Raw genomic sequence first — 23,132 nt, forward strand, 5'->3', positions numbered from 1 at the left:
GTTGAAATACTGTCCATGATTTAGCTAAGGTAATTCTAAAAATAACTTTAGAGTGTTAACATTTTTTAAACGTTTACCGTGAACCAGAACTGAAACTTAAGTTTTAACAAAATATACAGCCGGCTGGAAACATAACAAGACAAATGGGAGATGTTGCAATACAATTGTATTTCTCAAAGGAGGCACTGAATAATGTTTTAACAACCAGTTGCTTGCAAACATACATATCAAAATTACAAGTTTTTTCAACTTTCTATGACATACATACATTCAAAATAATAAAGTACACTGCTTCACTTATTTTTGAAAGTGCCAATATAGTGGATCTTGGTACTTAATCCATTTGAAAAAAAACAAGCGGTCTAAAAAAAAAAAAAAACACATTCCTCTTAAAACCTTTCAAACATTCTTCTTAAAAGATTTCAAACATTCTTCTTAAAACATTCCTTTTTACATTTTGCAATTACTAACTTACTGCACTTGTCGTTTAATGTCCTGGTGAACTCACAGGATTACAGAAAATAGCACAGAAACACGGAAGTTTCTTATCTGCTTTAGCCATCAGTGGGCAGTCTCAAACTAATGGAAAAGCTTTGTTTTGAGAGCTTGTCCTTTGATGGATAGTTTGTTTCCATTTAGTTCCATCATGATCTTCTGCAGAGCTTCGAATGTGTACTTGAGCTCTGGAAGGTAGCTGAGGTTGAGAGCATACACGAGCGCAAGCAACATTGACACCGCAAAAGGTACCTTTTCCAACTCATCTAGCACTTCCACCCCCTCCAGAATGACTCGAACATCCTCAGGGTCATCACTGGGCTCTGCACCTTCTTTTCAAATGACAAGGATTCCAAAGACGGTCTTTGCCATGGCCGTTTGACTGCTTTCGAAATTCTGTGACAAAACAATTAACAAGGGCAATAATTTTCACTTATGTGCATTACATCCCATTTTTATTGCACATGCTAATTTGACTGTATAAACAGCTATCAATAACTTTATTCACATAATTAAAAGACATTATGACTACCTGATATTAAATTGTTTCACTGAGCCATGGTGAGGTACTTCAATGACTAAGCCCTACCAGTGGCTTGTCTGTTACCATGAGATCAGTGGTTGTTATTCTAGCATTACTAAGGTAAATAAAAGTTTCACGTTTTTAAAGCTAATGGCAACCAAGAGGAAACCACATCTATTCCAACTGTGATCATCCCCAAATAAAGCTAAAGGTAAATGAACATACCTTGTATTCCATCACCAGCTTCTCTGGATCTTCGTTCAGGTAGACACAGACCTTTGAGGACGCATTCTCGTCTGACGTCAACGCTGTCAGTCTAAGTATGCAGATAAGAGAAAATAACATTAGGAACACCATCTCAACCAACCAGCTTATTAATCACAATGATTAACCATGCAATATCCATGTGTGCATTAGTATGTGAACCCTTGGGATCCAGTAGCTGCTGGCGCCTATGACTTCAACTACACCTTTCCTAAAGTTTCTTATTAATCTCCCAAGGTTTTTGAATGTTCGCTACCGATCACAGCTTGGCATCACCACCCTAATTTCAGAAATGCGTATTATTCTGGAACCTCTCAGTTCATTTTAAATTTCCAAGGGGCGTTATCAACAGGTGCAGACAACCAATAAGAGCAACGGGGAAGTAAAAAAATACAAAAGCTCTACGAGTAGAATAGCCTCTCTTCAACTTTTCCATTGTTATCATACCTGGGTTATGGGTACCATGATGCTCTTGATCTTTCTCCCTTGAACTCCACCTTTCTTGGCATACACCTGGATCATGTTTTCAGAGTGAAGATCCAGCTGGGAGAAGAACTTTGACTGCAAATTGATTGTTGTGATTCTCTTGAATTCTGCATTCACCTACACAAAAAAGAAATTAGTTTGGCTATTTTGTTGTCACTGTTGTTAGGTACACATTTGATATTGCAGTTCAGTCCGTTCAAGACATGCAAATGCACAATACACGCATCTTCAACTGCAGGGTTATCTTCAGTATGTTCATCTTCCTCAGGATTATCACAGGATTCTTGTGAAACTTCACTGGTTGTAACTACATCTGGCTTGAAATATTTGAATGTATGTGGATTGTGTTTCCTGGTCTTGTGAGAGTGAAATGTTCCGTATACATTTGTTTGAACACTGCAACCCCCAAACATACAAGTAACAGTTTCTTGACTCTTCACATGAGTGCAAATGTGTAAAAAAGAATCCTTCTCTGTGGAAGATCAATACAAGTGCACAAATGACAACTGAATGTTGACAATTCTAGCAGCTCCTGGGAGTTTTGTTGAAGATGGACTATACTTAAATGAATGTGCAAAGCATTCCACGTCTTAAAAGTACATGGGCAGTTTATGTGTGGGCATGGATAGCGCTGCCTGTGCTGTCGTCTAATATGTTTTAGTAGCTCATATCTACCAGATAGAGATACACTACACTCCATACACCTCCACATAATTTAGCTAGACCATCACACATAAGCTTTTTAACATTGGAATCGCTTGTTCAGTGAGAAACATTCACCGTTTCATGCCTGGCAGGTCAGTGAGGTTGACCAGGACACTCTTGCGGTGGGATGGTGCAGTCAGTGAGGTTGACCAGGACACTCTGGGGGATAGCAGACACAGGACACTTTTGCAGTCAGAAGTTGCTGCAATAAAGTCAGATAGAACAATCAATGAAGGTTAAGTTATTAAGTTGTCTTGATGAAAAAATGATTGTCAAGGAAAGTAGCAAATATTATATATTTTTCTCACTGTGACTTTCTGCTATTTGTAAAAACACAGCATATTTGTAAAGATTCATCATGTAAAAAAGAATATAGATACATTTACTTCAATTATCTTTTATTAATTCAATATTATTAACAAATATAAATGTTACCCCCAAGTTAACACATCTCTTCTATCATTGGAAAGATAACCAATCGGAAAATAAATACAATCGGGCCTGTAGCAACGTCCTCTTAGTAAAAACACAGAATTCAGCATGTTCTGCATCATAACAAGCTGCCCTTATTCACTAATGAATCATACAGACGTCTCTTCAAACAAATTCCCCTGTTATAGACAATGAGCATTCATCTGTCGTATAAAAATAACTCTTTCTGGAACATATGGTAAAACAATACTTACAGTGATAAAGTGCACGGTTACAGTGACTCTAGATTATTTGGCAATGGATGTCCACACAGCTTATAACTACTATCATACCCGCTTTCCTCAGGTAACGCTACTCCATGACTTTAGCTGTGGTTGGTTGTAGAGAGAGAGACCGTGTCGCTGTCCGTAAAAACATTGAGATATCTCGGCTCCAAAGTGTGCAACGTAGCGCGAAGGCTCTGATTTGAATCCGGTCAAATTGTATCCATATTCGGCTAATCAAACTCAGCCACCCTCACCCAAACTCTGCTAGTATTTAGCTTAGCTTAGAAAGTAAACAAGACACGCGTGTATTACGTCTGCTGCATTCGGCAGCAGTAAGAAACGGCTAACGTAAGCAGGCTAACACAGGGACATGCGGGAGAAAGTCAAACCCACCCAGACTGCAAGGTCTGCAGCACACAAGTCCACAACATCACCCTGCAGGGCATCACTGGTGTGAACAGTCTAATAAAACCGTGCAAATCTCAGGGAAAGGTTAAGTTTCCCTGAAATTTACGTTAGCAGTAAGCAGGCTAACGTAAGCAGTAAGAAACGGCTAACGTTAGCACGGCTAACGTTAGCTCAACGTTAGCGCGCTAACGTTAGCACGGCTAACACAGGGACAGTGAATCTACACATGCGGGAGAAAGTCAAACACACACTGAGGTCTGCAGCACACAAGTCCACAACATCACCCTCCAGGGCATCACTGGTGTGAACACTGATAAAACCGGCTAACAGCTAGCCGTGCACATGGGGACTGTTGGCTTTTTAAGTTTGGTCGAAAATAACAAATAGCCTCAACAGAACAACTAGCTAGTTAACGTTAGCTAAGAGCTGAAGACATTTATGCACATATTATTTTACATTTAGGCGGATGCTGGTGGATTTCTGCTTACCTTTTCCATGTGCAAGCCAACGGTGTGTCTTCTTCTCAACAATCTGCTTCTGAAGAAGACTGCCTCCGCCTTGATTTTCGCGGTCATGCCTAGATACTCGATTGTCTCAGTTTATCGCAACATGAATGGATCTAATAAATGTTACGTTTTTGAAGTTCATGCAAATCCTACATGACTGAATCACGTTCACATTGGAAACATGAATGAATGTCGTTCGAAATACATGTTACACTACAGTAAATGTAACAGCCTCCCAATATCCTTTTTTTGAGTGTAGGCAGTCAAAAGAACACATTCCCCATTACTCAAATTCTGAGAGAGTTCAGTGACAAAATTGATAACCTGCAAGTTCAACGTCAATCGTTGTGCTGTCCTCGATGCAGCAGTTCGGGGGTTCAGGCGGCTCTCCTATCGCCCAAATAAAAAGATGAGTTTCTCCTCATACTATACCATAACTTTTCTTCAACACAATATACTGTGACTTTAATTACCTTTTTCGACATACCATAAAATTGCTCTTTTATGCAATTACTTTTTTATCACTCTTTTCTACACACTATACTATGTTTTTCGCCATACTATACTATTACCTTTTTAGGACTTTTCGACTTAATATACTATGACTTGTTCATGATGTTTTTGACGTAGTTAGAATTTATTTCTTGACTTTTCAACATACTTTTCTGACTTTTCATGGCCTTTTTTCGACATAGTATACTCTGACTTTTTTGAAATACCATCTCTTGTTCTACATCTTTTTTATAGCACACTACATTATGACTTTTTGTGTAACCTACCATGCTATGTTGGACATAGAATAAAGAAAACTGAAGGACTCACCAAATAAAAAACCCACAAAATAAGACATTTATTCAGTACGCAGCAGTCAGTCAGTACAAATGTCTTCATTCCTCAGTAGCTCAAGTCCTGTTTGAACAGTAATCACAATCAGGAAAACTACTACTTCTTTGAAAATCAAAACATTTTCAAGACTGCTGGTTTCAGCATCTTTCCAGGCAGAACACTGGAGCTGCATCTCAATCAACGCTTGGTGAGTGTCATACAAAACCTACCTCTACAGTGTAAAAACAAAAACATTTCCACAATATCAACAAAAACAAACATATATATACATGTTCCAATTCCATCAACATTTTAAAGTGAGCCTGCTAGATTGTCACACTGTGCTACCGTATAAATGAATTAAAAATCTCATATTGATTTCAAATCTATTACTAACGCACGTATGTTAATGTTGACACTAATTGAATCATTTATTGCAAGCAGCAGGGCTAAAGTTCAGCAGAAAATCTGAAAAAGTGTTCTGATATCATAAAGAATGTAAGACATTCGATCTTTCATGTTGGATTATGGGATGCCAATTAGTGATGACAATCTGCAGGGGGCACCATACTGCGTTTATGAATGAATCCTTCAATATGATCTGTGTCCTCTCTAAGCAAGCTAAGATTCTTGGTAAACATGACTTGGTTTTCATCTTGCGTTGCTAATGTCTTTAATATTCGTATCGTATCTGTAGCTTCGACAATTAAGAGAAGATCTTAGTGGTAAAATGTTTTTGGTAAAATCCAGCCAGTTCTTTTTTTGGCTTTTCAGTGGCCTGAAAAACAAATGGAGGAAACGTGATGCTGTGATTGGTTGACTTTGCTGGGAGCAAGTCATTTACATATCGTGTATTTACATCTAACATATTACAAGGAGACGGATACCAATATCTGACATCAAAAGGGTCACTCAAATAAAAAGAACCATCTCATGACACGTACAGCATCTTTTTCAAGCACGCTAGTTTATTTTGACACCGTCCTGCTGCCATTAGATCACCAATTGTGTATTAATCCACTGCTGGAAAAGTCCCCAAACAAATGCACTATTTCTTCCTGTTTGCATGTAAAGTACAGTGCCCAGCTGCTTTAGGAAATTACTGAAATATATATAAAGTATTAAGATTCACGTCTTCAGTAGCAACCAATCGTGTTGGGGCTGAGAGCCGCAGACAGGCAAGGAGAGTTGGAAAGTATTAAGTGATGGACTAACACAGTGATCTTAACATGGGGTTTGATGACAATATTAGAATATAGAATTTGACCAAGAATGTTTCATTGATCGCATATCCTGGGAACTGTAAGTCTGCTCTGCAGTGTTTATCGCATGTCTCTAGCTTTGATACGTGACACTTGGGTCTAAACTACAATACTGTTATCTTCTGAAATGAGGTCAAAATTCAGTGACAGAGTCCTATTTACTACAAATCACAACTCGTCCTGTATACTTTACATCACAGCTAACCACTTCGCTATTGTACATTTCAATGTATGTTCTACGTCTCTAAACTGCCGGTGCTTTCCTTTCCCTATATGAAGAGGATTTGGCAGGTTTGTCCACAGTGTCATCAAGTCTCCATTACTTGTTTCCGAATGGGTTATTATTGTGAGGTAATGCAATTCACACTTAAAAGAAACAACGCATCACTATGCAACAGTAACATAAGCACAGGAACAAAAAACTTTTTAAAAACTGTGGCATGCATTTTGAAAACGATCAGCAAATATGTCAAGAATAAGTACAGAAGTCCTGAGAGGCAAGTGAGACAAAGTTGATCCATTTCATAAGTAGACAGGTGAGAAAAATAATGTTTTGGCAGGATAATCTTTGTAAGTTCCTTACATCTGTAATAAAAGGTGGGAAAAAAGTGTAGGCAGGCGAAAAAAATAGGATCATAAGTTGTTGTTGTAATATGCATTTTGGCCACAGGAAGCTGACGTGCACCACTACCCAATACTCGAAAAGGATTTCAAGCTTTCTTGTTTTCTTCAATTTTAATTGACATTACTTTGCTAACACACAGTATATGTACCTTGTGTTTAGCGTGCATGGACATTCTTTGTTCCCTCAGGCAAAACCTTTTCCACCTTTTGAGAAAACTATTTGAATCACACTTAGGAACACTTTTCCCTTACTTGTCTCTCGGGGCTTCTGTAGTTAAGGAGATCAAAGTTGCACTGGAGTTGTCTGTTAAGTCATTCAGCTGTACTCAGATCAGTGACAGTACCTGATATCCTGAGTCATCTTTCACTTTAACAACACATACAGTACATCCCCAATGTCCTGTGTGGTGATATGCTGTGCTGTCACATGTTCATAGTGAAAAAAGAAAAATGGAACTCTAGACTGGAACAAATGCGTGGCAAACATTATGCAGTGTTGGATTACACACTGGCACTAAAGATGAAACGATACAAAGTGGAAGGAACTCCAATGGGTGGGCACGTGTTCCTTTGTTCTGCGCTCGAGTGCAGACGCCTGCTTTTGCTATATTAACGTGTGTGTATTTTATCTGCATGTATGAACAAAAGTGCCTTTTGTCTGTGTACTTGAATGTAATTCCCATGCAGAGACGTGTCCTCATGATGTGTGTATGTGCCTGCGTGTGTTTCCCGTTTAAATGATGTATGTCACATTTTCCACTCTGCACTTTCAGCACTCGTGCTGTGTGTGTGTGTGTGTGTTTCCTCTGTGTCCTCAGGTCCTCTGATGGGTGTTCCCCACATACGTGTTCTCTATGCACAGCACTATGTAGTGGTTAGAGCAGGAGCGGGTGTGCTGTCCTAACAGACGTCCCGTCTGCAGCAGCGCAGCCTGGCCCGTCACCGCCATGTCAGCCGTCCTCCACGCCTCGCAGTAGTTAGTGGTCAGACGGATGCCCACCGTATTGGAGCCGTGCCATACCAGCTTCTCTGGCCTGGGGGTTAGAGGGAGAGAGACATAATATGAGTGGAGGTTACATGGGAGTTCTTCCGTAAAGGCCTAACACTGACATCAGAAGCCGACCCATATGCCCATGTTACTAAAACCCCACTGAGCCAAGCTGGTACGACCACATTTGAGATCGAAACCCAAGATCCGAAGCTACGTTATTCTGTATTTGAGTCGTGCGTTACTGACTGTTAGCTTGTCAGGCTAATGCAAAACATTAGCAACACCCTCTCTTTCCCTTTTCCTCAATCATGGGGCATCGTCTGCCTACTTACAACACATGACCCGCATGGAGGCGGATGATTGGTACAGTCAGAGAGGGAAAGAGAGCATCATCTTACAAAACCACTACTAATGTAGTAGTTACTCAATAAAACAAAGGTTACAAATCCATTAATTCATCTAATTGCCAATTGCTGAAAATGACCAAACCTCAACCCGACTCATGGGGTCGGGGGGAACATGGGGGATGACTTGCACATCATCCCCCATGTCCCCCCCATTTCCTGTCCAATCTCCGTTGGCTCCTATCTGATGAAGGCAAATGCCCCAAAATATTTAAACTGTTCTCAACATCATGACTGTCCATTTCAATGACAGCTGCTGTCCATTTGAACATGAGATCTATGGTCCGTTTGCAGTGAAATATTTATTTAGTTTTTTCGGGGTCTCATGAAACCATCATTATGGATGATTGGCTTACTCTCACATACGCTCACTCACCATGCTGAGTCAGACATCACATTGCGTCCGTCAAAGGAGTAGATGGGTGTGGATGGGTTGAATGTGCCTCCATTCCCAGAGAAGATGGACATCCAGCTACTGAACAAAACTTCACCCTGAGAGGAGAGGAGGGACAGGCATGGATAGGAAACAGTAAACACATCATCTGTGTTGATTGTTGAGTGTCACTCTAAACCTGTAAGAACACAGTGGGTGACACGCCTTAACTTAAAGGTATAGTTCGGACTGACGGTCGGCACGCTCCCAGTGGGGGCTGAGCGATGACCCGCTGTGGACGGGGGGCAGCAGCAAAATATATTATATCCACCTTAAAAAAAAGATTTTCACTGCTTTACCTTGCTGAGAAAACGCTTTCCGATGGGGAGCTGAAGCAGTTATCTGTGCTCTCTTCAAAGCCACAATACTCACAACATGGGAGTTGCTGGTCTACCACTGCCTCGATCGGTTAGTTTGATTGTATTGTACAAACAAACTAACCGATCATTTGTGTCATTGTACAAAATAACACAAAAAAACTGTCTGACAGCAAGGTAAAGTAGTGACAACATCATAAACATAGCATACTCTTAAAGTGCTATTGTGTTTTTAGGTGGCTATAATACATTTTGCTGCTGCCCCCGTCCACAGCAGTACATCGCTTTACTTCTGTGCTGGTGGGCCAGCCTACTACGACAAACTGGGGGCGTACCAGTGTGCAAAATACAGGGGGTCTATATTTGGGGGACAAGTTTTTGCCCTCAATATCTTAACAATGGAGCATTTAAAAAAATGGGGGCTCCTTAAAAATTACTGCATAAACGTGGTATTTTTAATAAAGCCATTAAAAGACCAATAAATATACAAATACTTTTTTTTATACTTTTTTATAACATACTTTATACTAGGACTTATTTTTATAAAGAATCCAAACTATTCCTTCAACCATAGTTAATTAAACTGTTAGAGGTGAACAGTGAACACTCATTAACTTGCCTTCATTCTTCATGAAACATCTATAAAATGAAATTGGAAACGTAAACAGAAATGTCTCCTCACCCTGAGGTTAACCACGGGCATGTCGGTGCGGTCCGCCTTCCTCACGATCGTTGCCAAGTCCTGCAGGTGTGAGGACAGGAAGGCCCTGTAGGTGGTGGTTAGCCCCATGGAGCGTGCTTGCTGGTAGCACTGGAAGTCGGCCCCCCGGATGCCACGCATGTCCCCTTTCAGCGGGGCGTTCAGCGCTACCAGGTGGAGCTGGGAAAGAGGCAAGGCAAGGCAAGTTTATTTGTATAGCACATTTCAACAACAAGGTAATTCAAAGTGCTTCACATAAAACCATTAAAAGCATCAAAACATATGGCAAAAGAAAAGGAGATTTAAAAACAATTAAAGAAACAGTGTAAGAAATAAAATGCAGTAGTAAAATGCAGAAATGCAGGAAATTGATTAATATATGAATTGAATGTGGTTCAATTAAAGGCAGCAGCAAACAGAAAAGTCTTCAATCTTGATTTAAATGAGCTGACGGTCTCAGCAGACCTGCAGCTTTCTGGGACTTTGTTCCAGATATGTGGAGCAGAAAAACTGAACGCTGCTTCTCCATGTTTAGTTCTGACTCTGGGAACAGAAAGTAGACCGGTCCCAGACGACGTAAGGGGTCGGGATGGTTCATAAGGTAGCAGCAGATCAGAGATGTATTTTGGCCCTAAACCGTTCAGTGCTTTGTAAACCAACAGCAGGATTTTAAAGTCAATTCTTTGTTGGACAGGAAGCCAGTGCAAAGACATCAGAACTGGGGTGATGTGATCCACCCTCCTGGTCTTAGTGAGGACTCCAGCTGCAGCGTTCTGAATCAGCTGCAGCTTTCTGACGGACTTTTTACAGAGACCTGTAAACACACCGTTACAGTAGTCCAGTCTGCTGAAGATAAATGCGTGGACAAGTTTTTCCAAATCCTGTTGAGACATAAGTCCTCTAATCCTTGATATATTCTTCAGGTGATAATAGGCTGATTTTGTAATTGTCTTGATATGGCTGTTCAGGTTGAGGCCTGAATCCATAACTACACCTAGATTTCTGGCTTGGTTTGTGGGTTTTAACATCAGTGACTGAAGCTGAGCGGTGATTTTCAATTGTTCGTCCTTGGTACCAAAAACAATTACTTCTGTTTTATCTTTGTTTAATTGAAGAAAATTCTGGCACATCCAGTTGTTGATTTGCTCAATGCAGTTACCCAGCCCTTGTATGGGATTATAGTCCCCTGGTGACATAGTTATGTAGATTTGTGTGTCGTCTGCATAATTATGATAACACACTTTGTTGTTTTCCATAATCTGAGCTGGTGGAAGCATGTAGATGTTGAACAGAAGAGGCCCCAGTATTGAACCTTGGGGAACACCACATGTCATTTTAGTCAGAAAGGGAAACAGAGAGGGAAACAGATGAGGAAACAGAGGAGGAAAGATACTTGGTCCAAATATGACACATCCCAGATCTACATCGTAGGGTGAGTTAGGCTGGTGCTGGGCCAAGAGATTTGACCTTGCTTGGTGTGTGTGTGTATGTGTGTGTTTGTAACACTCACCCCAGGTACAGCGTTGAAGGTATGTGGTAGTACGTTATAGGTGGGCTGATATCCTCTACTGCCCTCTTGAAGCTCCTATTCAACAAAAGCAGGAATCAAGAGGTTGTTTAAAAGTAGTTCTAAGTGTAAAGATATTCCTAAAAGAGTTTCCATGTATGTAATTATTACTACATACTGTATATATGGTGAAAAAAGAGAGAGACCCTAGAACACTAACGTAACAGAAGTAACACCAACGTCGGGTATATTTTACCCAATATAATCTACTCACTATTCACTCTCTATTCACTATTAACTATTTAGTGACACCTCCACTGCAAGGTTTGTCAAGACATTCCACTACGATAGTTTGTTTTACAAGAAACATAAATGCATTCTTGGTAAACGTTATTTTAAGGCGGAACATGTTCAAATGACATTATGTAAGTTGCTGCAACCGGGGTGTTTTGCAAAGTAACCCGTCTAATGAGGACGTCGACTGTAATATTAGACACACAACCTGACAGCATGTGGGGGGGCGGGCGGGACCCTGAATCTGCACGATTCACACAAGTCTCCAAAAATTATAAAAGCGTCATTCACTGAAAAAGCAAGTTGTTTGCATCCCGGACTACAGACAGTTGAAGAACCCAACTGGATCTGCTCTTTTGGTACTCAGTTGTGTGTGTGTGTGTGTGTGTGTGTGTGTGCCTACCTGGCTATGGCTCTGGCTCCTGTGCGTTTTGCTCTGATCTCCAGGTCTGCTGAGGGACTGAGACGTGGCCGAGGTGGAAGGTCCAGATTGAATCAATTCTCCAAGCTGAAAGAGGGACAATTCAATCAATTCAATTTATTTTGAACAGCCCAAAATCACAAATCACAAATTTGCCTCAGAGGGCTTTACGATCCATACACATCCTCTGTCCTGGGACCCTCACATCGGGGAGAAAAAGGAAGACACCTTAGGGAGAGCAACACAGGAGGGATCCCTCTATCAAGATGGACAGAAGTGCAATAGATGCCATGTGTACAGAATATACACAATATGGTGAAGTGCACTTTCATTAGGTTTAAATGGCCACACATTGAGTGCCAACACAGTACACACCTGGATCTTATGCCAGCCATTGCGTGCTCTGATGTACAACTCTCCTCCCTTCTCAGACACGTAGGCCAAGGTTCCCTCTGCAGCGCGGGAAGTCTCTCTGCTCAGAGCGTGGTTTGTCTTATAGGTGGTCACCTGAAGCAGATCGTCATACTGCCATTATTTACCAGTAAAAGACATTTGTTCTCAATTTCTCTCCTCTACAGATACATTTTCACTGCACATTTCTCACAACAAGGTTCAATATTAAGGCAAATCATGAACTTATGGACATAATAAAACGTTACAATATACTGTATATTTATTTAAGTGTAGAAGATACAAGCCAAAATAGAGCAGATCAAGGGTAGAGTGCCTTGCTCAATGGTAGGTATCTTACAGGGTTGGCATATCCTGAAGCTCCTGTTGGGCCGGGAGGACCAGGAGGGCCGGGGACACTGACTCCTGATAACAACACATCAGAAACACATTCAGCAGATGCAATGAACGAGGTCCGTAAGATGTATCGATAGAAGCTGCGCTCCACATCTTCTCCCGCATCACATACCCGATCCATAAGCAGGTACAATTCCTGGGAGGCCAGCGGGGCCAGGGGGCCCTCGGGGACCAGGTCGGCCAAACCCAGGGGCTCCGGGTTGACCAACAGGGCCGACAGGTCCCGAAGGGCCAATGACGGACTCGCCTTTTGGACCCTACAGACACATACGGACAGACTCATTCATGTTGGCAATTCCTCAATACATCTGAACATTTTCACTATGTGGTACGTGCAACCTCAAAGATATTCAGCAGCACCAAACTCACAACAGCAACATTGGGGAATCTGATGTAATCAGATGCATTGGTCACAATTAATCATTTCAATACCTGAAGACTTACTCATTTGAATGGGATTTTAGTAGATCTTACCACAAGTCCTGACCTCCCAGGCAGTCCTGGAGAACCAGGCAGACCGCCGTCACCCGTTTCTCCCTTCTGACCCTGGTATCCCTGATCACCTCTGGCACCCTGAGGGATTGACAAACACAAAGAAACAAGCCTGCTGAAGACGTTGCGGAAGCTTATTTCATTGTCAAACTTGACTCCTTGGTTTAATTTTTGTTCTCCTCTCAAACTATTTACAGTTTTGTTTGTGAATATCAATCCTTAATGTAGGACTGGACAGTGGCTCTGTTACCATGTCAGCGTTTGATCGATGGTGGATGATGATGATGATGAATCAGCACTTACCACAATTCCATCTGGAAAGCCGGGTGCTGAGAAGGAAAATGACGAGGCATAAATGATACACATTCCAGCAGTTATTTCATCGTTTTTTCCCCCTCCATCACCTCTCCGGGGCTTCGTATTAACCGAATGGTGACCCAAGTGTTAGGTGAGAGAGAAAGGCAATCAATGAGATGTGTGTTGTAAAGGACTTACCAGGTGTGCCTGGCTCTCCAGGTATTCCCACATCTCCTTTAGCTCGGACTGAATCTCCCCCTGTCACTGTGTCCTACACACACACACACACACACACACACACACACACACACACACATTAAAATGACATTGACACCAGCACTTTGGCGATAGCTGGCGCTTGTATGTGCACATGTAGACAAAGTACAGACAGCTGAACACATAGCTTGAATTATTTTTTTCACAGCTGTAAAGAATGATAAAAAAAAAAACCAAGACAGATGACAAAAAAAACACCTGTTAAATACAAGGGACACATGCTTGAGACAGCAGCACGTACAACCCATCCTCGGCTCTGGTGGTTACAGTACAAAAGCTTGGGGAACACAGGGTTAAATCAGGTGTTCTTATCAAACAGCTCTGCATCACTAAATGGCGGTGTCTATAAACTGTTCCTGTTCTTTCATGGACTAACATTTTTTACAGTACGTTACTATCAATGACTTCCGAGAGGCCCCTTGCCACAACTTGGCCGCCACTACTTAGAAGGATGCTATGCACCCAAACATCACATTGATGGCTATTGCAAAGGAAAATGGCATTAAAGAAGGTGTTAAAGTGACATTCCAATGGATGCAATCTACTGCATACAATCAAGGAGAAAGACCAGAGATAGCCCTCCACCCCCTTATCATCAGCATTATGTTTCCAATTAACATAAGTCAGAATTAATTCATCTTCCATTGTTGGCTTCAGATGAGTTGTTCATTAACAAATGATGTCCAGATCATAGACCCTATATGAAGCTGCCGTAGTTGTCTCGCTGACCCCATATCTCTATTTGGAGAACGCCATGTGAAATAATTTCGGATTCATGTATTATTCTCTCCGACTACTCGATCTCTCGCCCCGTTTCCCTAGTATGTGTAAATCTCACTCGAATCGTGAAGCTTATCGGAATACACGTATTTGATTGGCTGAGTAGCATCACATGATGTGATCGGTCAGCGTGTTTCCTGGACCGCTGAACGAATGCCGTAAAGGTTGAAATAGAAGCGCTCTGCAAAATGGAGTAATTCTCAATTATCTATCGTTTTAGGTCCCGGGTCCGGACACAACAGCGTCTGCCTATTAGTGACCTCTGGTGTAGAAGAACTATGGTGCCTGTAATGGTGCCTATAATGGTGCCTATAATTCAGAGGAACCGTTCCATACGTAGGTATCAACGGCTCATTCTAAGGTAACAGAAACACAACAACTCTTATTTTCAGGTGATAATACACTGAACAAAACACACTTACGAATATTGTATTAAATTTTGGCCAATTGATCCCCTTATATGCTACACAGAATGCCACAGAAGACGCTTCAAGCAGAACGTTTTCAAAGCAGAACCCAAAACCCCAGCACCGTACATTTCTATCCACCTGATGAAAGGCAGGCCAGAGTTCAGTACATCTCCCTTTGAATACAATCAATTGGATTTAAGCTTTTCTTTGGAATTAATCAAATGAAAAGGCCTGTCATGGTCAACATTGTATAGCCTCTATAGACTCCTTTTTTGAATTGATTGAACTGAAAAGGGATTTGGAAACAACTCTGATGAGCATAGAGTAGAAGGAGTATCAATGATATCCATATCTTTCACCTCCTAGCTTCCTCTTCCCTAAGATGAGGACGGAAAGGACAGACGAGGAAAGCGGAATTCAGTCTCAGACCCCTTTAACACCCGGCATTAACAATAAGCACAGTTGATCACATTGGATTTAACACACAGAAAATCTGGGTTTTAATGAACCCGGGTTGCACCGAATTTACAGGTGGCTAATGCATCTTTAACCCATATCCAACCATAAATATGTGGTGGTAATAAAACACATCACTGGATACACCCTGCATACAACCAGAGATGGGCAAAGATAAATCAAAATGTATTTTGATACAAAATACAAAATACCCCTCAAATAAATGTATCAAAATAAAATACAAAATACTGGTGCCAGAAAATGTAACAAAATACAATACATGTATTTTGTATTTAAAATAAGGAAATATTTCTTTCTGGATTTTCCGTTTTCTCACAATTTGGTATAGCAGAGCATTCAGGTTTGGGCTATATAATATAATATAATTATATATAATGTACACAAAGCTCTGGTGAACCCCACAAAAAGGAAGAACAGTCACAGACATGTTGTCCACCTGGCCAACTGTAGAATGTATGAAATAATAAAACTAAGAATACTTTCATAATATGCCTTTTAAATTAAATAAATTGGATATTTAATGTTTTTTTAACAAATGGACATCTACTGTCATAGCCTGGCTAACTGTAAACTATATTATCTGCCAGTCATTGATATGGCATTATGACATTCACATTGAGAAGATACAGCATTATTAGGTCATTAGCATGTTAGCATAAATCGCTAGCTTGATATTATAACCATCACCATGTATATAGACAGCATGCTAGTGTCATTAGCATGTTAGCATACATCGCTAGCTTGATATTATAACCATCACCATGTATATAGACAGCATGCTAGTGTCATTAGCATGTTAGCATAAATCACTAGCTTGATATTATAACCATCACCATGTATATTGACAGCATGCTAGCGTAATTAGCATGTTAGCATAAATCGCTAGCTTGATATTATAACCATCACCATGTATATAGACAGCATGCTAGCGTCATTAGCATGTTAGCATGAATTGCTAGCTTGATATTATACCCATCACCATGTATATATACAGCATGCTAGCATCATTAGCATGTTAGCATAAATCGCTAGCTTGATATTATAACCATCACCATGTATATAGACAGCATGCTAGCGTCATTAGCATGTTAGCATAAATCGCTAGCTTGATATTATAACCATCACCATGTATATAGACAGCATGCTAGCATCATTAGCATGTTAGCATAAATTGCTAGCTTGATATTATACCCATCACCATGTATATAGATAGCATGCTAGCGTCATTAGCATCGATCGCCAGCTTGATATGATAACCATCACCATGTACAAAAGGCTATGCAGCCAGACCCAGACATAAATTATACATCAAGCTAGTTGATATCTGTCACACTCAGATCAAATATTTAACTTGACAGACAATCTGTTGAACTTGAAGATCTGAAGACTGAACTCATGAACTGTTTTTTGATTGGTGGAGAAAGTATTTTGAGTATTTTAAATACAAAATGACTCCTCTCTAAAGTATTTTGTTACAAATTACATTCGATTTTTTGTCGGCCCTATCAAATACAAATTACTCAAAGTAATTGAAATATGTATTTCAAATACAAGTAATATAAATACTACCCATCTCTGCATACAACAACAATGTTAACGCCTGATGAAACGGGGGCGAGACCCACAGACATTTAGACATTTGTAAGGATCATTAGGACAGTAGAAAAGCCAGGAGGGAGGAGAGGAGAAAATGAAGGCAGTAAAAATAGCTGTTTTAGCCCAGACCAGAGAGCTGCCATGCTGCTACACCCACACACCAACAGAACCACCGGATGGTCCGATTTCAAGGTGAAACAGACCAATCAGAAGGTCCGACACAGACTTACTCGTCCCTTTTTGCAGTGCGGTCTGGGGCGCACCGGAAACACTGTCTTTAAAATTCAAAGAAGAGCAGCGTGATCAGACTAAATGAGTCATGAGCTTCACAGACATAGTTTAAGGCAAGAATAAAAAGACAAACTGGCTTCCAATACTTAATCACAGGGCTTTCTGTGTCCAAAGCCAAATGTGTCGTACTTTTATAAGGTTCTTGAGATTACAATATTTTTCTAGTTATTCTAATGATTTGTAGAAAACTTAAAAATTGGAGCCGACGTCCAAAAATATAATACAAATCCACATGTACACTTGAGGTTCAGTGATGTTCAATATAAGTCAAAGATGTAATATATATAATGCATTTTCTCAATAAAAATAAGTTTCCAAGTTTCTGCCATTTAATGTCATTTTTTTTAAAGCTATGCCTAACTGTGAAGCAAGCCTTTTCAAATATTGCAATGCATCACATCATCGTCATGCCAGTCCACCAACTGAAAATGACGAATTAAGAGAAATAAAAAGCCACAGAAGGAAACTTACTTCTTTAAGCCCAATAACTCTTCCTGGATGTCCAGCTGGGCCTGGAGGACCAGGAGGTCCCTGAGAGAGTGAATGTTATCACATTAGTGTCAGTGCCCTGTTACATCTCTCAGACAGTCAGATAGTTTCCAAGTGAAGTGAAAACTAACTTAGAGGACGAACCGTTTTTCCTGATGTTAAAAAAAAAGAAACTGGCCATATCACCATTAAAATGCTGATCTGAAGATTAAAACAGCTCAAAGATCTGTCTTATTTGTTGGTATCTGAACATATCTGTCTGAATTGTTCCAATGCATTATTGATAAGGCCTTTAACAACAAGGAGATCACAGATATTTCCCCCCCTTTCCTTTACTTACCGGTAGGCCAACAGAATCTCCTCTGTCACCTTTCCTCCCAGCCATACCAGATCGTCCCTACAGGAAGAGAAAGAGTGAAACACATCAGTATTTGTAAAATACAAAAAGGTGTGTACTGCAAAGCGTTCAGCGACACATGGTGCTCTATCCAGTGTTAGTAAAATAACCTTAATTAAATGCTTTTAATCAGAATCGGCTTTATTGGCCATGTATGCACATGTGCACTTTACAAAAAGGGTCGGAGTAGACTCTATCTGCTGAGGAGACTGAGGTCTTTTGGAGCGCGACTCTTTGGTGGCATCGGCCATCTTTTATGGGGTGGTCTGCTGGGGGCAGCAGCATCTCGACAGCCAACAGGAAGAGACTTAACAAACTTGTCAAGAAGGCCAGCACACCTCCTCCCACCCCCTGTGGGATGCCCTGGCAGCTCTGTGCAGCTCCTTCAGCCACCGGCTGATTCACCTCCGGTGTGTGAAGGAGAGGTACCGCAGGTCCTTCCTTCCTGCCGCTGTCAGGCTGCACAGCCATCTCTGCAGGAGGGGGACACACCGGCTGGGCCTGGGGCTTTCCTGATCTTCTGTCTGTGAAAGAGCCTCTTCGCAGAGCCTCAGTGCCGGTGGGGGGTTGGTTGGGAGAGGTGAGGAGGTGGCAGGGGGTGTAGGTGCTTGTTTGATGTTAGAGCAGTTGGGAAGTGTAAAAGTGAGCTTATCAAACCTGCAGTACAACACATTCAGGACGTCAGCCAGCTTGTGATTCTCCTCAGTGTGGGGGGGTTGGTCTCCTGTAGTTAGTGAGTACCTGCAGGCCTCGCCACACGTTTCCAACTCTCCAGTGTAGCTCCTCTTTGCTACCTTGATCTCCTTTGTCAGTGTGTTTCTGGCCTGGTTGTACAGGATGCTGTACCCACTTCTGTAGACCTCCTCTTTAGGCAGACGAAGCTGCCTGAGTCTTGCAATAAACCAGGGTTTAGTTCAGAAACTGATGGAGGATGTCACAGTGTCAGTGAGCTCATCCAGGTTTGTAGCAGCAGCCTCAAAAACACTCCAATTAGTGCAGACATCTAACTCCATTTGCCTCATATTAAAATAAATATATTGGGATCATGAATTTTTCACATTGAGTTTTTGGTACCAGTACCTAAGTAGACACATTTACAATGGGGATGTTCATTTCTAGACCAATATACAACAAATACAAAGTACTCACTGCACGACCAGGGAAGCCATATTCTCCTTTTTGTCCATGTGGTCCTATCAGGCCCTGAAATAAACAGAAACACAGTGATGTACACATCCATTCTACAGCTGAAGATGTTCATTCCAGTTCATGACAACATGTGTTTGTGTAGAACTCCTAACTACAAAATGTGAGTTCATAGATATTAATGTTCTATTCAGCATTCAAACTCACCATACGTCCGTCAGGTCCAGGGAACCCACGGTCACCCTGCAAATTACAATGCAGTGCAATAACATGTGAGGCGAGAATATGAAGAGGACGCGGCATTAGATGTCAGTAATAGACCTTTCAAGGACAGCTCGTCTCTCTTTGGGTTTAAATGAGTTGTTTCTCTTGAAGAACTGAGGGAATATTCACAAAACCCCAGATTTGGTCCCAATTTAAGGCTCCAAGAAGCTCCATTGATTTTGATAGGGCTCAGTTTTTTGAGTGAGTTCGATTTTTGTTGTTTCGACCCTTGTGACAACCTTGTTATTAAGCTACATTACGCGGGGAAAAAATAAAACAGTTAATTATGACCCTAGCTTCTACGTGGCAGGAGGGCTAACAGTACTTTAGACTATTTAAATTGAGCTGTGGAATTGGAAGGAATTACAGCAACACGTCCAGACCTTTGCTGTACTGCTGATGCATCAACATCAGAAGTCTTGGCAAGAAATATTGACATCCACTCTTCAAATTCTCCTCTAGGTAAGGAGTCACTTATCTGGTACCTTGAAGCCTTTGGGCCCCTGGGGGCCCTTTGGCGCTGATAAGAGGGATCCGTCAGCAGCAATAGTCACCCCCGGCTCCCCCTTCTCACCCTGTTAGCGCAAAGAAAGCAACATTTATATATTTATTTATATTTTCCTGCATATATACTGGGGGCTCCTTGTGTCAATTGTTACATGTTTGTTATAATCCACATTCTGTCCAGTTCTCACCTTGAACCCTTCTGGTCCATGGATACCTGTAGGGCCTATGTCTCCCTTTGGTCCCCTGAGGCCCTGAGGAGTGATTCAAGGGTAATGAGTGAGTTGGGAGGTTCAGTGAGGGTAATAGCAACTTAAAAGTGAGGCAGTGGAGCTTTGTAAATTCTAGAGTTGATATATACTGTATAAGAAAAAAAGAAAATCATAGGTCTTGGATTTATGAAGGGATAAGTACCTAAAATGAAAAACCACCATCTGAGGCAAAACCATACCTACCCTGTTCAGCCCAAAGACAGCAAAAAAAATGCAAAACAAAATGTTACATTGCTTTCAAATTATTGTTTCATTTTGGCTCATGAACTGCAAAAATACTGATGTAGACATTCAGATTTTAGCAACAAAGTCAACAGGTGATACAATGCTCAGCAGGAAGAAGTGTTACGAAATGCTCTTACAGGAAATCCAGCTCTGCCAGGCAAGCCTTCAGGGCCCTGCAACACGCCGACAACACAAACACATCGACACATAAGCATGCATGCATGTGCAGACAAGAACAAAAACACAGATGCCAGCTAAAGCAGTAGTGCTGAGTTACGTAATGATCTCTTTCTCTGACGAAGCCAAAGAACGACATGCTCATACACCCCATCATCACCCACAGCTGCAGCCGAAGTACATAAAACATGCATCGCGCTGTAGTAAAGTATTGGCTCCTTGCGTTAGTAGTTCAAATCTATCATAGATGATCTATGTCCCTGTATCGGATGCATATTTCTGTTCCTGTTGATGTCACAGATGTGAGTGGTGGTAATATATTCATCACATTTCTTCCGTCCTTATTATCAGCTGTTGTCTTTATCTTAAGAGACACTGTCATTAACAGCTTAGTGCTACGCACCCGGGGGCCCGGTGGTCCACTGATCTCTGTGAGGTTGAAGATCCCATCTGTCACATTGAGCAGCAGCTGCAGACGGAATAGGCAATGTGTAAATGTGGCCACTTTCAGCAGTGTATATTTAGAGATTTGCACGATTCACTAAATAGGGAGGGCACACATACATCCGACAGATTAATGACAGGTCCAGGGGGTCCAGGAAGACCAGGTTGTCCTGGGATACTGAGTCCATCAACACCACAATCACCCTTCAGGACACAAAACAGAAAGTCTTTTATTGAACTTAAAATGTGAATGAAATGGTAGATCATCTAGAAGGCAGCAGCAAACAGGAATACGAACGTGATGACACAACCAACAGGGAAGTTTAAATAAATCTACAACAACAGATTGTTTGGCCACTTGGGAGCAGCGAACAGATGCGGAGAACTTGTTAACAAACTGTTGCACTCATTTGCATCATTCATTTGGAGTTCAATACTGGCCACCTGGCAATCTTTGGTGTCTACCAACTCCTGATGGAAATATCTGGCTTTTCAGCTGCTAAAACCTCCACTATGTTCACCAGTGGCGAGCTGTGTCCGTCTGCTGTTTGGTGTTGTAGGGTAAAGCTATAAATCACAGCTTCTAAACATCGAGCTTCATACAGCATCAAAAAAGGTGGAACAAACTGTGCAGACAGCATAGGTATTACTCAATATCCACATATTATGGCAACCCTACCTTTGGTCCTTGATTGCCCTTTTCTCCTTTGGTCCCCTGTTTGTAGAGGGAAGGGAGATAGAAAGTTATTTATGTGTTGTTAACCATCATCTAGAAACCATATGCTTAAAGGTTATTTGACACATTATACCACTCAGACTGGAACTGATATATTCTTTGTGAGCAGTTCAGGTGTATGAGTTACCTACCAAACAAGAACCTAATGATTAGCTCCCAACAAGCTAGTTAATTACCTACTACTAGCACTTCAGCTAAATCCCTTGCTACATTCAAGACGTTTTGGGTATGTGGGTGTTAGCATGTTCCGGATTCCAATGACAAATGTGATAACTAAGCTAGTGCACTGTTCAGCATGAGTAGTAATTATTCATCACACTCATTTAAGTCCTTGCTTTCCCCTGTGGTTTGACAAGCAGACACACACTTATGAAGGTAAATCACTGTCAAAATCCGCACGTATTTTACTTTGACGAGCGCTTTTACATCACTCCGCGAGCAAAATTCACTCTCTCGCGAGCAAAATTCACGCGAGCAAAATTCACTCTCGCGTAAGAAACTTTAACCTGCTCGCTCGCGAGTCGTTTTTCTTTTTGACAGTAAGTGGGCGGACCCAGTCTCCATTTAATCTCTACATCTAATTGGTTACAGTCCTCATCTTTGGATAGATCGTATATCACTCTGACGCAGACGTAGACGTAGAGATACAATGGAGACTGGGTCCGCCCACTTACTGTCAAAAACAAAAACAAGGTTAAAGTTTCGCGAGCGACTTTCGCTCGCGCGAGAGGGAATTTCGCTCGCATAAAAACGCGATTCAAACAGCTGTTTGATTTGCGCGCGCGTTGATCTAATTTGCGCTCTCGGATTTTGACAGTGATTTGCCTTCAGACACACTACTACTGAATGTCAACAGCTCACATTAACATTAAACCCTGTACAAAGTAGTCAGATCCACTTTAATAGACTTTCCTGGTGCACATTTCGGGGAGGCTAGCGGTTTACTTCTGTTTCTAGTTTTCATGCTAACTTAATGCTGAACACGTCCTGGACATCTTATCTGAATGCACAGAAATTAGACCCATGTCTTGCTGGAAAGACAGCGAAACAAGCTTATTTTCCAAAACGTTAGACAAACGTTAGAGCATTATTTGGATTTGTAACATTTACGTAATTACACAATTTGACATCATAATCCCCTACATTGTTCATTACAAATGAAAAAAACAACACTCTTTTGTAGGTGCCA

At 41.3% G+C, this 23,132-nt stretch overlaps 1 protein-coding gene and 1 long non-coding RNA gene across 4 annotated transcripts in view; both read right to left on the minus strand.

The window, feature by feature from the left end:
* Window positions 1-804: 804 nt before the first annotated feature.
* On the minus strand, window positions 805-4,132 carry LOC306789481. 2 transcript variants are annotated; one of them, XR_013772659.1, is made up of 5 exons: window positions 4,068-4,132; window positions 2,549-2,675; window positions 1,730-1,885; window positions 1,244-1,334; window positions 805-891 (listed from the first exon to the last, which is right to left on the minus strand). It is a non-coding gene; the product is annotated as an uncharacterized lncRNA (long non-coding RNA). The 2 variants fall into 2 exon arrangements; XR_013772660.1 differs by lacking the exon at window positions 4,068-4,132 and adding an exon at window positions 3,565-3,813.
* An 806-nt stretch (window positions 4,133-4,938) lies between these two features.
* Window positions 4,939-23,132, minus strand: part of col15a1b (collagen, type XV, alpha 1b) — a 60,061-nt gene continuing 41,867 nt past the window's right edge. Inside the window, exons 22-43 of one of the 2 annotated variants that reach the window (XM_079284509.1) lie at window positions 21,887-21,922; window positions 21,328-21,411; window positions 21,167-21,232; window positions 20,724-20,759; window positions 20,281-20,343; window positions 20,071-20,160; window positions 19,529-19,564; window positions 19,325-19,378; window positions 18,119-18,175; window positions 17,761-17,820; window positions 17,229-17,273; window positions 13,658-13,730; window positions 13,466-13,491; window positions 13,145-13,243; window positions 12,783-12,927; window positions 12,615-12,679; window positions 12,239-12,370; window positions 11,846-11,950; window positions 11,152-11,226; window positions 9,624-9,821; window positions 8,568-8,683; window positions 4,939-7,830 (exon numbers count right to left, since the gene is read on the minus strand). In XM_079284509.1, the coding sequence (XP_079140635.1) occupies window positions 7,611-7,830; window positions 8,568-8,683; window positions 9,624-9,821; window positions 11,152-11,226; window positions 11,846-11,950; window positions 12,239-12,370; window positions 12,615-12,679; window positions 12,783-12,927; window positions 13,145-13,243; window positions 13,466-13,491; window positions 13,658-13,730; window positions 17,229-17,273; window positions 17,761-17,820; window positions 18,119-18,175; window positions 19,325-19,378; window positions 19,529-19,564; window positions 20,071-20,160; window positions 20,281-20,343; window positions 20,724-20,759; window positions 21,167-21,232; window positions 21,328-21,411; window positions 21,887-21,922 (1,881 nt within the window). In that variant the 3' untranslated portion in view covers window positions 4,939-7,610. The remainder of the gene's footprint in view (window positions 7,831-8,567; window positions 8,684-9,623; window positions 9,822-11,151; window positions 11,227-11,845; window positions 11,951-12,238; window positions 12,371-12,614; window positions 12,680-12,782; window positions 12,928-13,144; window positions 13,244-13,465; window positions 13,492-13,657; window positions 13,731-17,228; window positions 17,274-17,760; window positions 17,821-18,118; window positions 18,176-19,324; window positions 19,379-19,528; window positions 19,565-20,070; window positions 20,161-20,280; window positions 20,344-20,723; window positions 20,760-21,166; window positions 21,233-21,327; window positions 21,412-21,886; window positions 21,923-23,132) is intronic. The other variant, XM_079284510.1, reaches the window with a different exon arrangement.

This window comes from Melanostigma gelatinosum (assembly GCF_949748355.1).
Source record: "Melanostigma gelatinosum genome assembly, chromosome: 15".
In the NCBI taxonomy this organism is placed as follows: Eukaryota; Metazoa; Chordata; class Actinopteri; order Perciformes; family Zoarcidae; genus Melanostigma; species Melanostigma gelatinosum.